We start from the raw sequence: 14,477 nt of genomic DNA, 5'->3' as shown, positions 1-14,477 counted from the left end.
GCGCTAACTTCTTCAGTATGCATATCAACCAACTAGCCCAACTTTCTGCTCCCCTAATGGGGGTCTTTAAGGAAATAAAAATAAAATAAAAATGAAATGAAATGAAGAAAGACTGCGCCGCACGACTGGAATCAAGCTTCGTGTTGATGATCTGCAGGGTTAGCGAGAAAGTGAGGACGTCTCTTTATGAAACCAAAAAAATAAAAATTACGCTGAAACTAAGTTGAGAACAGCGCAACGAGCAGTGGACAGCAGAATGACGTGCGCAGCATGGTTATCAACCAAGCGCAGCACATTCGGTCCGTGGAACAGACGCAAGTTAATTTTATTTATTTATTTCTTTTTATGTGTGCTTAACGTCCCAAAGCGACTCAGGGTATGAGGGACGCCGTAGTGAAGGGCTCCGGAAATTTCGACCACCTGGGGTTCTTTTAAGTGCACTGACATCGCACAGTACACGGGTCTCAAGAATTTCGCCTCCATCGAAATTCGACCACCGCGGCCGGGATCGAACGAATCCGCGGCTTTCGGGTCAGCAGCTGATTGCCACAACCACTGAGCCAGCGGGGCGACTTAGACGCAAATTAATGACATCCCAGCTGAGAACAAGATGATTAAATGGGGATGGGCAGGGCACGTAATGCTCGAATAATCATTTTCAGTAATGGAGCTGATCCCAAGGAAGAGCAGGGCTACAGAGAGTTAAGTGGGCAGATCAGGTTTCGAAGTTTGTGGGGCTGAGGTGGCCCCATCCGCTTAATTAGGCTAGGTTGATGATGATTATGATGATTTGTGCTGCTACCCTGTCGTTTGCCGTCCCTGGGCAGCGCGGGCGAAGCAGAGGAAGAAGGTGCTGGCTCGCGGGGCGCGTGCATTCCATCGGCAGCACGCACACGGCTCGGACGGCGGCTCGACCTCGCTCCTGGGACCCCATCGACTGAGGCAAGTGAACCTGATCTTGGTGCGCGACTAGAACATGGCCCCCGGCCAAAATGCGCGGACGTCTGAGGGTGCCTTCGCTGTTTGGTTTAGAACGCGGTAGGGCTGACAGTTCGGGGCGAGAAGCAGTCTGCGAGGCACCGGGCGCTTCGTTCGGGCTTCGAATTAAGCAGCGGTGGAAATTGCGCTGACCAGTGTTCGACAGGTAGCGAGCCTCCTCCCATTCACCGCAAACTGCGCAAGCGTCTCAGTTTAGCGCGTCCTCTTTTAGCACGCAGCTTTCGCGCTGGTAAAGCCATTTCTTCGTGGCAGCAGTAAGATAATGTAGGAGAGCGATTCGAATGTGACTGGGGAAAGCTTCACAGGGCAGGTTTTCATCCACTCAAGGTTGCCTTACGTTGATCAATAAGTATTTCCATCGACTTAGCATCGCTTCGCTATGGCGCCCCAACAGTTCTGAAATTGAAACTTCGTGCCTTCTCCTACCTGATATTATCGCATATATTTACCAGCCTGTATTTTCGATCAGAGCAATGACTGTGCCAGTAATCCAACCCAGCAAGAGTCTCCGAGCGTGTCGTCGTGTTCATTTGTTCATCAGTTTTCTAGCCTCACTAACACCTACTTCTTGTCAATTCAGTTCACTTTAGCTGTCGTTAAACTCCGGCCCTTTAAGAATCTCCATAGTTGCTGCGCATTAGTAGCTGTGGTGGTCGCGGGGCTGTATAAAATATGCTGCACCGTTTTACTCTCTCCCATGCAGCAGGTGGAAATTTCGCCCGCGTCGTCTGGCTACCCGATTTCGAAGCCGTGCGTCTTCCGCCGAGTAGCCAAAAAAGATTTTCCTCTCTTCTTCCCCAAACACGTGAGGCAGTCGTACTTCCCGTGAGGGGCAAACGTAACCGCTTTCAGCATTGGCGTGAACGGTTCCACAGAACTCAGATTTTAATTGACTGATTGATTGGTTTGATTGATTGATTAATTCATTCATTCATTTATTCATTGATTCATTGTTTGATTCATTGATTGATTGTTTGTTTGATTGGTTGAATGACTGGTTGAGCAACTTTTATTTCCATCAGATACGACGTTTCTCCCAGCCCCCGACACGCAGGCCTGGGAGACGGGGAGTTGCGCGTCCGCGGTCAGAGGCTGGCTGGCAGTCCTTGACTGGTAGCGCCTCTTCCGCCAATGGATGGTGGTGCTCTGGAGCTAAAGGTCCGGGCTTCTCAGTAGGGTCTCCCAGGCTTCTCTACTACCAAACTATTTTTGCCCACCCCGGGAGAATTTGGCACTCCAATATTATGTGACCGGGGGTCCCTCTCGCCCCAGATTGTGTGCATCGATCATGCGACGTCAGCTCTGGGTACAAGTGGTGTGGTAAGACCCTACCGGGTTCATAAATGTATTGGTTTGCAGCCGCCTCCACGGTACAGCTTCTCTATTATTTAATTTTGTGTCTGATGGGGTACCAGCTTACGTCCCAGTTCGTAATGGTCAACAATTTGCTCGTAATTTTGCAGGCGCTCCTCCTTCCCCCAGTGTCCGGAGGCTCCACGGCTACCCGGAAAACCTGCCTGTGACGTCACTAAAACGAGAGAGCGCTTCGCTACTTCCGTGCTCCCGTAAGAAAACGCGTACTTTTATGCCTGGGAGGTTGCTGTCGATGCAAGAAAGACGGCGGGGGGAAGTCAGCATGTTCCCATCCTTTTACGACGTATAATGACCTCATTGATAGAGCTATCGAAGCCACAATGTTGGGCTAGTTTATTCACTTCTAGTGTAAAAGAGCGCGAAAAATTAAAGACAGAAGATGGAGTGCAGGCACCACCATCGGTGAGTGTTCTTAGCAGTGATGTCAGAGCTGGAGCACTGAAAATTGCTAACGCGCACTGCGCATCCACAGCAAGGAATCGTGCACTGGATCACGGACCACTGCTAGGACAGAGTGCCTCTTCACATACACTGCATGTCATGAGCGCACCCTAACGTCCAAGGTTTTCGAAAACCTGTCACAGAAGAGTTTTTAGACCACTCCTGGGGCTACGAAACGACAACTTGAGGAGTGACCGGAGCTTGCAAACGATTGAGGTCAATGGGAGAGGCCTTTCTCCTGCTTCTAGCTAGGCTGGCGACCGTGCTGGTGACGACCTAACACTTTCGTCGAAGCCAAATGAAGACTATTCCATATCAGAAAGCACGGCTGGTGGCAGGGACAGTTCGTTTCGTTCGCGGTCTATCAAAATTTTCGCCTCGAAATGGAAACTCCAGCCAGGTCCTTCCGAGCAGAGTTTTATTCTCAAACATAAAAAAACACTGTTCAAGAGCGTTGGCGGCGTTGCTCTTGCGCTCTTTTTTTTTCTTCTAAACTCCTGGTGTTCATTTACTCCAGCCACATTGATGCAGTCTGAGAGAGGGGCGCTGCTGGTTCCTTGTACTACAAGAGCAAGAGGAGAGGGGGGGGGGGGGGGGGGGCAACTTTGACTGGCATTCACAGGGTACGCCGGCGGTAAGGGCGTTAAGCAGGACACTGATGACAATGCCACGCAATTATTCTCATCAGAAAACATTCCATTTTTCTTCCTTTATCTGGCTATGTTGATCTTTGTTCAGCACCAAAATAACGCATTAACCGCTAAGAAAATTGGGTTTAAAAATCTTTCCGTCTGAAGACTGCTCCCAACGTTTTCAAATGAATGGCCGGGCAGCGTAGCCTCTCGGATCTGAGAAAAAACGATGTCGGCGCGTTCATTTTACTTGCCTCATTATGCGATCAAAGCGAGAACTGTACTTCGCTTTTATTCTTTTCTTGCTCCTAAAGGTTCCATTTTCGCTGGGTGGACATTCCGTGATTAATACACGACACAATTATTCGTCCTCTGTGCCCTTTAAGTCAGCGTAAGTTTCTCCGTCGAAGGAGATGGGGGGAGGGTAGTTCTGAGCCTTCCAGGCACATATAACGAAACACCCCGCCAATGTGGCTTTCAGAGTAAGGCAAATTTATTTTCTAAGTGACGACACGTACACCCAGCCAGCTCTTTACCAGTTTCACGCCAGCGTCCAACAAAAAGCCATACTGCACTGATTGACAAAGTCGAGCGGTGAAAATGGCTGGAAACGGCGTGCACTTCGTGGGCATGTGTGTATTCTCGCCCATTCGCCACCTCGCTTCCATACCACGCTTTATAACATGACGGATGATTGTGATTTTTTGTGGCGTTACGGGATCTGGGGCCAAAGACCGCCATGCAACAAGGTATGCACTCTTTTTATCAAGGTTTGTTCAGAGACCCATTTCTCTAGCATTTCATCCTGAAGAAGCCGAGCACCAGGCCAGTGGAAAGCTTGTATTCATTGTATCACCGGTGGGCTCCTGGTGGCTCTGGCGATCGAACCCCGCACATCCCACATGCGAGGCCGTTGCTCAAGCCACTAGGCCACCTCTGCGGAGTATGCAGAAGATTTTCGATGCTCGGGTGGTAATGTTAACAAATTTTCCCGGTGGTCATATTTCACTCAGCCAGAGGAGGAATAAGGCTGTCTGCAGCGCATACTTGCATGCCCTGCGGGCAGAGCATGAACAGGAGAACAGGATACCTCCCGTCCCCGCTGCTATCGGTCTGCATCGCATTCTTCCAAGATACAATTGGCGTGGGTGGGAATGACTGACCGACCTTGAACACCGGAAAAGGTACTCTGACCTGTGAGGCTGTCATGAGAGGCGTATTCCAGCGGCTACTGGAACAGAACAAGACCGACGATATCGTTGGTAATTACGCACTGCGAATAAGATGGTCTACCTGCACGTTTATGAGATTTTGTACGGTAAATATACGGGATTAACGCCCAAAGCTATACATGGACGCATATGAGCGCGTGTGTCATGCTACGTATGTATGTTACGGGCTTGTGCTCCCTCTTAGTGCATGCTCAAAACCTCTAATCAAGCCTGGCATCGTCTCACTGTTTCATCTTAATATCTCAGAGCCTTGACTGGTACTGTGCGCCTGGGCGCACACGGTATCGTGACCAGGGCGTCTCACACCGCAGGTGCCGCTCGCTCTCGGCTGCCGAGATGTCTCGCTGCAGCTCCACCACCACCGTGGAGTTCGTCGAGGGCACGCGGCCTCCATCTCCCTCGGTGTGCATCATGAGCGAGTCACGGCCACCCTCCCCCTCGGTGTGCATCGTGAGCGAGTCGCGGCCACCCTCCCCCTCGGTGTGCATCGTGAGCGAGTCGCGGCCACCCACCCCCTCCCTGTGCATCGTGAGCGAGTCGCGGCCGCCCTCGCCCCCGGCCGTGTGCGTCGTGAAGAGCGAGCAGCGGGAGCCGAGCTTCTGCGTGGTGAGCGGCAAGCGCACCTCGTCCCCCACCACTGTCTACGTGGTGGGTAGCGGCGGAGGCTGCCCTCGCCGAGTCCCCTCGCGATCGCCCAACGTGTGCATCGTGACCGAGACGGCGCCGCCACCGCCACCGCCGTCCGACGTATGCATTGTCACCCATGGCCGCTCACCCAGCCTGTGCGTCGTCACTGGCGAGTCGTCAAGGAGGTCTCCGACCACGGTCGAGGTCATCGGAAGCTGCAAGCGCTCCTCTTCGACAGTCGAGATCATCCAGGACTAGCCGCCATGACGGAAGCTCCAAATTTGCACTCGGACGAACGTTGACACTGGTTCCCATCGGATAAATAGCGGGCCATGTGCTCCGCGAAAAAATTTCAAGCCTCGGGCGCACCAAATAAAGTATTTTTGGAGGCGTTCCTCATGCATAACTTGAACGAGTGTAGGAGGTGCAATCAATTTAAGGCACGCGACGAGGAGCCAAGCGCGCCACTAAGGAATGCAAGATTCAATGGTCGGCATCTGGCGGGTGCCGTGCAACTCCGGGCTGCTCGGCACACCGGTGGTTCGGTGTGCGCGGTTTCAGAGTAGCATCAGGAGAACGGTAGTCTGCGAGTGTTCAGTGAACAGCGCTAACCAACTCGAAGGAAAACATTGCGCTTAGTCTAAAAGAGAATGGCAATACGTCTTGCAGCTTTTCTGCATATTGCAGTCTTTAATTAATTATAGCAGGATGAAAGTACAACAAATTTCGCGTGAAATGGGTAGAGGAAAAAGTACGAGAGTCGCACCGGAAGTATTGAGAAATTTTAATGCGAAAGCAGCATATGGACCATCGGTCAGAAAATCCGGCGTTGACCAACCAACCACGAGAAGCTGACCGAAACCTCCACGTGACCTCTTCACGTTATCAAATGACAGCCTACGCCATAAGGAAAGATGAATAAAAATTTTTTCGCGAAGTGGGTTTCGAAGCTAGGATGGCGTGAACAGATCAGCTTCGCTAGCCACTGCATTAGAGCACAACGCCATCAACGCAGCACAACACCGTGCACGATGAACTGCCAGTCTATCGCACGGGGTTTGCGTGTCGTCATCATAATCGGCTTCCATTCGGGCGGCTCGCACAGATGAACTTCGCTGGCAGCTGTATTAAAGTAGTAGTAGTATACGCGATCGCTGCAGCCGAATACCCTGCGTGCATGCTTTCTCATTCACATCACAAAATAGTCTGCGCTGTCGAGCTGGAACGCAGCCGACCAGCTGTGGTTGGTCGAGAGCGATCGCCGAATAGCAGAAGCCAAAGACGCCCTGTTCAACCAACCTACCAAGAGGACTCCAATATTTTCTATTGATTGAGCTGTTTCTGAACAGATTTTTCGCCGGTGGATGCCCAATGATATGTTGGAAACAAATAAACGCCTGCTTACTTACCTACCTAACCGATTTACCTACTACTCATCCTACCTAACCTAACTGCCTAACCTCACCGAAACTACCTAACTTACCTTCCTAACCTACCTAACCAGCCTAACCTAACTAACCTAATCTATCTATCCATCCCTTTGTCTATCTGTCTGTATGTCTGTCTGAAGATGCTTAAAAGAACAAGATTTCCTGTATCTGAATTTTTAAAGAAACGGACGAAAAATTTAAAGGACACTGCAGCTCCGCCTTTAAAGGTATGACTCGATGGCGTTAATGGGTCACATGAGCGCCTCCTCTTGCCCACGAAGACGCGGACGCTGTTTCCATATTATGTAAAAGACAACACGACACACATATAAGGCACTGCTTTAACGAAGCTGTACGAACGTGCCTGTGTGTCCTTTTTTATAGCTCTAGCACTAGCACCCCCAATCTCAGATTTCGCCGATGTTTGATTGTCCGACGCGTTTCTCTCTGACCTTGAGGTTGCTCGGGAGGAGCAACCTTGGTCTGACAAGCCCCACCGGTGGTGGCACCTGTCATCGCATGGCAGTGGCCTTTCGCTTAACCGCGCTTAACCACTGCGTCAGGAATTGTATGAGGACTCCCAGCGATATGTGAAAGTAGAGGATGACGAGTTTCGTATACATGGGCACTAACCAATTAACGCTATCACATCATACCTTTAAAGTGATGAGCTTATGCACGATTTCGCCAATTTTTGTGTGAAGCCTACTTCACCTTTAAAACCGAGCCTGCAACCGAAACAGCAGTGAAAGCCGAAGTACTAGTTAACCTAATTCCCATTTAAACTAACCATGCTAGCGTGTCAGTGAATTGTTTTTCTTTGATGAAATCTCCTGAAAGCTTTATAAATAGCCTATGCAAATAGAACACAACTATACTCGGCGCAACGCAAATTCTGCCGGCAAAAAGCGTAGCTGTTTCATATGGTATAGGTCTCTCAGTTAAATGTCGCGATTTACACTATACCGCAGCCAACGTGGTAAGCGCTGGAGGCAACTCTGTTCATTTCGAACCTCGAGGAGCAACGAGTACTCGTCGATCGTCGAACGATCCGGTGCAGCAGCCTTCGACAACGCTGTCCTGGAATGAGGACCCGACCAGCCACTCCCCTTCCTAATAAATGCTTTCAACAACAACTGTAATATATACCACGCTTTCTTAAAAACCAAAGTGCTTGCGAGGCCGATGTAAGGCCCTCTGCCCATAGGCCACACAGGCACCACCCGAATGGAAGTCGATGAAGATGACCATACCCAAACCCAGCGCGATAGACCGCCGTGCGGGGTGTTGTGCTGCGGTGATGGCGGCGCGCTCTAATGCAGCTGCCAGCAAAGCTGATCTGTTCACGCCATCCTAGGTTAGTTAGTTCGCAGACGTTGCTGCCACATACCCACTGCTGGGGAGGGGCCAAGACACAAGCGGTTAATTGCTGGAGACAGGAAAGTTTTGACATCCTAGGTTCGAAACCGATTTCAGAAGAATTTTTTCTTCCTCTTTCCTTATGGCGTACGTAGGCACTACCGATGACGTCAAGAGGTCACGGGGGGGTTTCGGTCAGTTTCTCATAGTTATTCGGTTAACGCCAGATTATGCTGCTCTCGCATTTATATTCTGAATACTCGTGGTGCGACTCACGTACATTTCCTCTACCCATTTCACGAGACATCGGCTGTGCTTCCATCCTGCTAGAGTTTAAGGACTGCAGTACGCAGAAAAGTTGCCAGGCGCATTGCCATTCTCCTTTAGACTAAGCGCACTGGGATAGCAGCGCCCTCTCTGAGCCCACTGACACAACAGAAAACACCGGAAAACCAAATAAAACGGCTATGAGCCTTTTTCTTCGCATTGCTCTGCTCGAGCTGTTTCCTGAACACTCCCAGAATTTCGTTCTACTAACGCTACTCTTAAACCAAACCACACGCACCGAATCACCAGTGTGCCGAGCAGCCCGGAGTTCCACGGCGCCTGGATTCCTTAGTGGCGCGCTTGGCTCCTCGTCGTGTGCCTTAAATTGATTGCACCTCCTACACTCGTTCAAGCTAAGCATGAGGAACGCCTCCACAAATACTTTATTTGGTGCGCCCGAGGCTTGATATTTTTTCGCGGAGCACATGGCCCGCTATTTATCCGATGGGAACCAGCGTCAACGTTCGTCCGAGTGCAAATTAGGAGCTTCCGTCATGGCGGCTAGTCCTGGATTATCTCGACTGTCGAAGTGGAGCGCTTGCAGCTTCCGATGACCTCGACCGTGGTCGGAGACCTCCTTGACGACTCGCCAGTGACGACGCACAGGCTGGGTGAGCGGCCCTGGGTGACAATGCATACGTCGGACGGCGGCGGCGGTGGCGGCGCCGTCTCGGTCACGATGCACACGTTGGGCGATCGCGAGGGGACTCGGCGAGGGCAGCCTCCGCCGCTGCCCACCACGTCGACAGTGGTGGGGGACGAGGTGCGCTTGCCGCTCACCACGCAGAAGCTCGGCTCCCGCTGCTCGCTCTTCACGACGCACACGGCCGGGGGCGAGGGCGGCCGCGACTCGCTCACGATGCACAGGGAGGGGGTGGGTGGCCGCGACTCGCTCACGATGCACACCGAGGGGGAGGGTGGCCGCGACTCGCTCACGATGCACACCGAGGGGGAGGGTGGCCGTGACTCGCTCATGATGCACACCGAGGGAGATGGAGGCCGCGTGCCCTCGACGAACTCCACGGTGGTGGTGGAGCTGCAGCGAGACATCTCGGCAGCCGAGAGCGAGCGGCACCTCCGGTGTGAGACGCCCTGGTCACGATACCGTGTGCGCCCAGGCGCACAGTACCAGTCAAGGCTCTGAGATATTAAGATGAAACAGTGAGACGATGCCAGGCTTGATTAGAGGTTTTGAGCATGCACTAAGAGGGAGCACAAGCCCGTAACATACATACGTAGCATGACACACGCGCTCATATGCGTCCATGTATAGCTTTGGGCGTTAATCCCGTATATTTACCGTACAAAATCTCATAAACGTGCAGGTAGACCATCTTATTCGCAGTGCGTAATTACCAACGAAATCGTCGGTCTTGTTCTGTTCCAGTAGCCGCTGGAATACGCCTCTCATGACAGCCTCACAGGTCAGAGTACCTTTTCCGGTGTTCAAGGTCGGTCAGTCATTCCCACCCACGCCAATTGTATCTTGGAAGAATGCGATGCAGACCGATAGCAGTGGGACGGGAGGTATCCTGTTCTCCTGTTCATGCTCTGCCTGCAGGGCATGCAAGTATGCGCTGCAGACAGCCTTATTCCTCCTCTGGCTGAGTGAAATATGACACCGGGAAAATTTTTTAACATTACCACGCGAGCATCGAAAATCTTCTGCATACTCCGCAGAGGTGGCCTAGTGGCTTGAGCAACGGCTTCGCATGTGGGATGTGCGGGGTTCGATCGCCAGAGCCGCTGGGAGCCCACCGGTGATACAATGAATACAAGCTTTCACTGGCCTGGTGCTCGGCTTCTTTAGGATGAAATGCTCGGGAAATGGGCCTTTGACCAAAACTTGAGAAAAAGAGTGCATACCTTGTTGCATGGCGGTCTTTTGCCCCAGATCCCCTAGGGCCATAAAAAATCACAATCATTCATCATGGTATAAAGCTGGGTATGGAAGCGAGGCGGCGAAATGGGCGAGAATACACACATGCCCACAAAGCGCATGCCGTTTCCAGCCAGTTTCACCGCTCGGCTTTGTCTGTCAGTACAGTATGGCCTTTTGTTGGATGCTGGCGTGAAACTGTTAAAGAGCTGGCCGGGTGTACGTGTCGTCACTTAGAAAATAAATTTGCCTTACCCTGCAAGCCACATTGGCAGGGTGTTTCGTTATATGTGCCTGGAAGGCTCAGAACTACCCCCCCCCCCCCCCGTCTCATTCGACGGAGAAACTTACGCTGACTTAAAGTGGCACAGAGGACGAATAATTGTGTCGTGTATTAATCACAAAATGTCCACCCAGCGAAAACGGAACCTTTACGAGCTTGAAAAAAAAAGCGAAATGCAGTTCTCGCCATGACCGCATAATGTTGCAAGTAAAATGCACGCGCCGACGACGTTTTTTCTCGGATCTGAGAGGCTACTCTGCACGGCCATTCATTTGAAAACGTTGGGAGCAGTCTTCAAACGGGAAGATTTTTAAACGCAATTTTCTCAGCGGTTAATGCGTCATTTTTGTGCTGAAAAAAGATCAACATAACCAGACAGAGGAAGAAAATGGATTTTTTTCTGATGAGAATAATTGCATGGCATTGTCATCAGTGTCCTGCTTAACGCCCTCACTGCCGGCGTACCCCGTGAATTCCAGTCAAAGCTGCCTCCCCCCCTTCTCTTGCTCTTAGAGTACAAGGAACCAGCAGCGCCCCTCTCTCAGACTGCATCAATATGGCTGGAGTAAATGAACACCAGGAGTTTAGAAGAAAAAAAAAGAGCGCAAGAACAACGCCGCCAATGCTCTTGAACTGTGTTTTTTTTATGTTTGAGAAGAAAACTCTGCTCGGAAGGACCAGGCTGGAGTTTCCATTTCGAGACGAAAAATTTGATAGACCGCGAACGAAACGAACTGTCCCTGCCACCAGCCGTGCTTTCTGATATGGAATAGTCTTCATCTGGCTTCGACGAAAGTGTTAGGTCGTCACCAGCACGGTCGCCAGCCTAGCTATAAGCAGGAGAAAGGCCTCTCCCATTGACCTCAATCCTTTGCAAGCTCCGGCCACTTCTCAAGTTGTCGTTTCGTAGCCCCAGGAGTGGTCTCAAAACTGTTCTCTGACAGGTTATCGAAAACCCTGGACGTTAGGGTGCGCGCATGACGTGCAGTGTATGCGAAGAGGCACTCTGTCCTAGCAGTGGTCCGTGATCCAGTGCACGGTTCCTTGCTGGGGATGCGCAGTGCGCGTTAGCAATTATCAGCGCTCCAATTGTGACATCACTGCTAAGAGCACTCACCGATAGTGGTGCCTGCACTCCATCTTTTGTCTTTAATTTTTCGCGCTCTTTTACACTAGAAGTGAACAAACTAGCCCAACATTGTGGCTCGATAGCTCTATCAATGAGGTCATAATACGTCGTAAAATGAGTGGGAACATGCTGACTCCACCGCGCCGTCTTTCTTGCATCCACATGCAACCTCGCAGGCATATAAGTACGCGGTTTTCTATGGGAGGACACAAGTGGCGAAGCGCATCTGTCGTTTTAGTGCGGTCACAGACAGGCTTCGCCGCTCTCTAGACCCGTTAACGCCGCTGCTGAAAGCGGTTACGTTTGCCCTTGACGAGAAGTATGGGTGGCTCACGTGTTTGGGGAAGAAAGGAGGAAAATCTTTTTTGGCTACTCCACAGAAGACGCACGGATTCGAAATCGGGTAGCCAGACATTTGACGACGCGGACGAAATTTCCACTTCCTGCTTGGGAGAGAGTAAAGCGGTGCAGCATATTTTATGCATCCCCGCTACAACCACTCCTAGCCACTAATGCAGCCACTATAGAAATTCTTAAAGCCCGGAGTATAACGACCGCCAAGGTGAACTGAATTAACAAGAAGTAGTTATAAGCGAGGCTAAGAAACCGATGAAGAAATTAAAAAAACCGCACGCATGGACGGAGACAATGTTGGGTTGCATTACTGGCGTAGTCATTGTTCTGATCGAAAATACATGCTGGTAAATATGCGCGACAATTTCAGGGGGGAGAAAGCAGTAAGTTTCTATTTCAGAACGGTTGCGAAGCGTTAGCGGAGCGATGCTGAATCGATGGAAGTACTTATTCATCTACGTAAGGCAACCTTGAGTGGACGACAACCCGTGCACTGTGAAGCTTTTCCAAGTCGCATTCGAATCGTTCTGCCACCTTATCTTACTGCTCGAGCAAAGAAATTGTGTATGAGCGCGAAAGCAGCGTGCAGAACTGTGGTAAATATCTAAAAGTCGTGTCCCTACGCAGTTGGCAAGTGCGGCGACAGGGGCCAATGACGTTTAAGGGAAGTATAGAGGGGTTGAGTTGGGGGGGGGGGGGGGGGGTAAGGAGCTTAGTACTCTGCGTGCACTCAGCAAACGTGAGGACGCGCTAAACTGAACTGTTTGCGCAATGTGCGGACTTTGAGGGAAGACTCGCTACTTCTCGCCCCGAACTGTCAGCCCTACCGCGTTCTAACCGAAACAACGAAGGCAGCTTCAGGCGTCCGCGCATTTCGGCCGGGGGCCAAGTGCTAGTCGCGCCCCAAGATCAGGTTCACTTACCTCAGTCGATGGGGTCCCAGGAGCGAGGTCGAGCCGCCACCCGAGCAGTGTGCGTGCCGCCGATAAAATGCACGCGCCCTGCGAGCCAGAACCTTCTTCCTCTGTTTCGGCCGCGCTGCGCAGGGACAGCAAACAAGAGGGCAGTAGTAGCAATCGTAATCATCATTTTCCTAGCCCAATTTAGCGGTGCATCCACTTCGGCCCCGCAAACTTCCCAACCTCTCCGCCCATTTGACTCTATGTAGCCGTGCTCTTTCTTTGGATCAGCTCCATTACTCAAAATGATTATTTGAGCATTACGTGCACTGATGATGCCCATATCCACATCTTGTTCTCAGTTAGGATGTCAACAACGCACGTTTGCGCCCTGGCCCACTGTGCTTTTCCAGGTTGCTAAACATGTTCCACGTGTAATGTGCTTGTCATTGCTAGTTGCGCTGTCCTCAACTTACTTTCAGCATAATTTTTAATTTCTTTGATTTCATAAAATAGCATCCTCTCTTTCTCTCTAATCCCGCAGATCTTCAACACGAAGCTTGTTTCCGGTAGTGCAGCGCAGTCTTCCTGCAAAGAATCTTCGCCTTGCACGTCTATCCACTGCAACCACAACTCTCTTAAGGATCACTTCTTCTTTCGTAAAACATTAGCTAACAACGTTTAATAAGAGACTCGTATGAAATAGCTTCCTTGCATCCCTGCAAACTAGTGTTTTCTACCGTCAGGCCTCCCCTCTCTAATGTATCTGAGAGTCTGGTTGTAAAAATAATTCCCAGCCACTTACACCCAGTGCCACAATTTCACATACGCCTACACATTGCAAGCTCTTCTTCGTGCAATTCATGAGACGCGCCCCTGCTTTCCTATGTACCTATTCCCTGTTTCCAGATAGGTCATTTTCTGCGCGATGCACTAGAACTGTGAAGGGTTATATAGCAGGCTCGGCGTTCGGCAAGAAGGAGCATGTGTTAGACACTTTTCTCGTGTCGGTTATATTGTTCATCCCACTACGCCCCCCCCCCCCCCCCCCTCATAAGTGCAGCTCCGGAGGTAAGCATTCGGAATGCCGTAGGAGTTGGCGAAGAGACACCCACCTTTTTCTCCTGTGGGAAGGCAGCCTTGCCCTGGTGTTGCCCTTCGGGAGTGCTGCTCCAATACGCCGCCCATGACACCACTAATCTAGTTGTTACTGCCGCATGCACATTCCGGGTAGCATTCTTTCATGCCATTTGCTCTCTTGCATAAGGCCGGAAATTCTTTAACCCGATGCAGTATGACATCACCTGTGGGAGGCTGTTAGCTTCGACGAGCACATAATAAATGCTTGATATGGCTCGTTGAATGAAAGTGACTTCTGAATCTCTCGAGAGGAAACCGTAGCCGGTGAAAACGTAGTTAAAGCAGCATTCGGCCGCAGAATGCCTTTCTCTTCTGTCTTTCATTCTGCAGCGATGCGGTACTTTGAATACTCTACCATCGCAATTCTTCAAG

At 51.0% G+C, this 14,477-nt stretch overlaps 2 protein-coding genes across 2 annotated transcripts; one reads left to right on the top strand and one right to left on the bottom strand.

Moving 5' to 3' along the window:
- Window positions 1-837: 837 nt before the first annotated feature.
- On the top strand, window positions 838-5,706 carry LOC144107874 (uncharacterized). Its single transcript, XM_077641097.1, has 3 exons — window positions 838-942; window positions 2,463-2,564; window positions 4,990-5,706. Exon 3 carries the CDS (start codon window positions 5,015-5,017, stop codon window positions 5,561-5,563), a length of 549 nt encoding a protein of 182 aa, XP_077497223.1. The 5' UTR covers window positions 838-942; window positions 2,463-2,564; window positions 4,990-5,014; the 3' UTR covers window positions 5,564-5,706.
- Window positions 5,707-8,774: 3,068 nt separating this feature from the next.
- Window positions 8,775-13,045, bottom strand: LOC144107867 (uncharacterized). Its single transcript, XM_077641086.1, has 2 exons — window positions 12,990-13,045; window positions 8,775-9,513 (listed from the first exon to the last, which is right to left on the bottom strand). Exon 2 carries the CDS (start codon window positions 9,469-9,471, stop codon window positions 8,923-8,925), a length of 549 nt encoding a protein of 182 aa, XP_077497212.1. The 5' UTR covers window positions 9,472-9,513; window positions 12,990-13,045; the 3' UTR covers window positions 8,775-8,922.
- Window positions 13,046-14,477: the final 1,432 nt, after the last annotated feature.

The sequence above is a fragment of the Amblyomma americanum genome, chromosome 1, assembly GCF_052857255.1.
Source record: "Amblyomma americanum isolate KBUSLIRL-KWMA chromosome 1, ASM5285725v1, whole genome shotgun sequence".
Classification (NCBI taxonomy): Eukaryota; Metazoa; Arthropoda; class Arachnida; order Ixodida; family Ixodidae; genus Amblyomma; species Amblyomma americanum.
Note: the sequence above shows the minus strand (reverse complement) of the source record. Positions and strands in the feature narration are given on the sequence as shown.

Coding starts and splice junctions, on each gene's coding strand:
- LOC144107874 (XM_077641097.1), top strand. CDS start 5,015: ATGTCTCGCTGCAGCTCCACCACCACCGTGGAGTTCGTCGAGGGCACG.
- LOC144107867 (XM_077641086.1), bottom strand. CDS start 9,471: ATGTCTCGCTGCAGCTCCACCACCACCGTGGAGTTCGTCGAGGGCACG.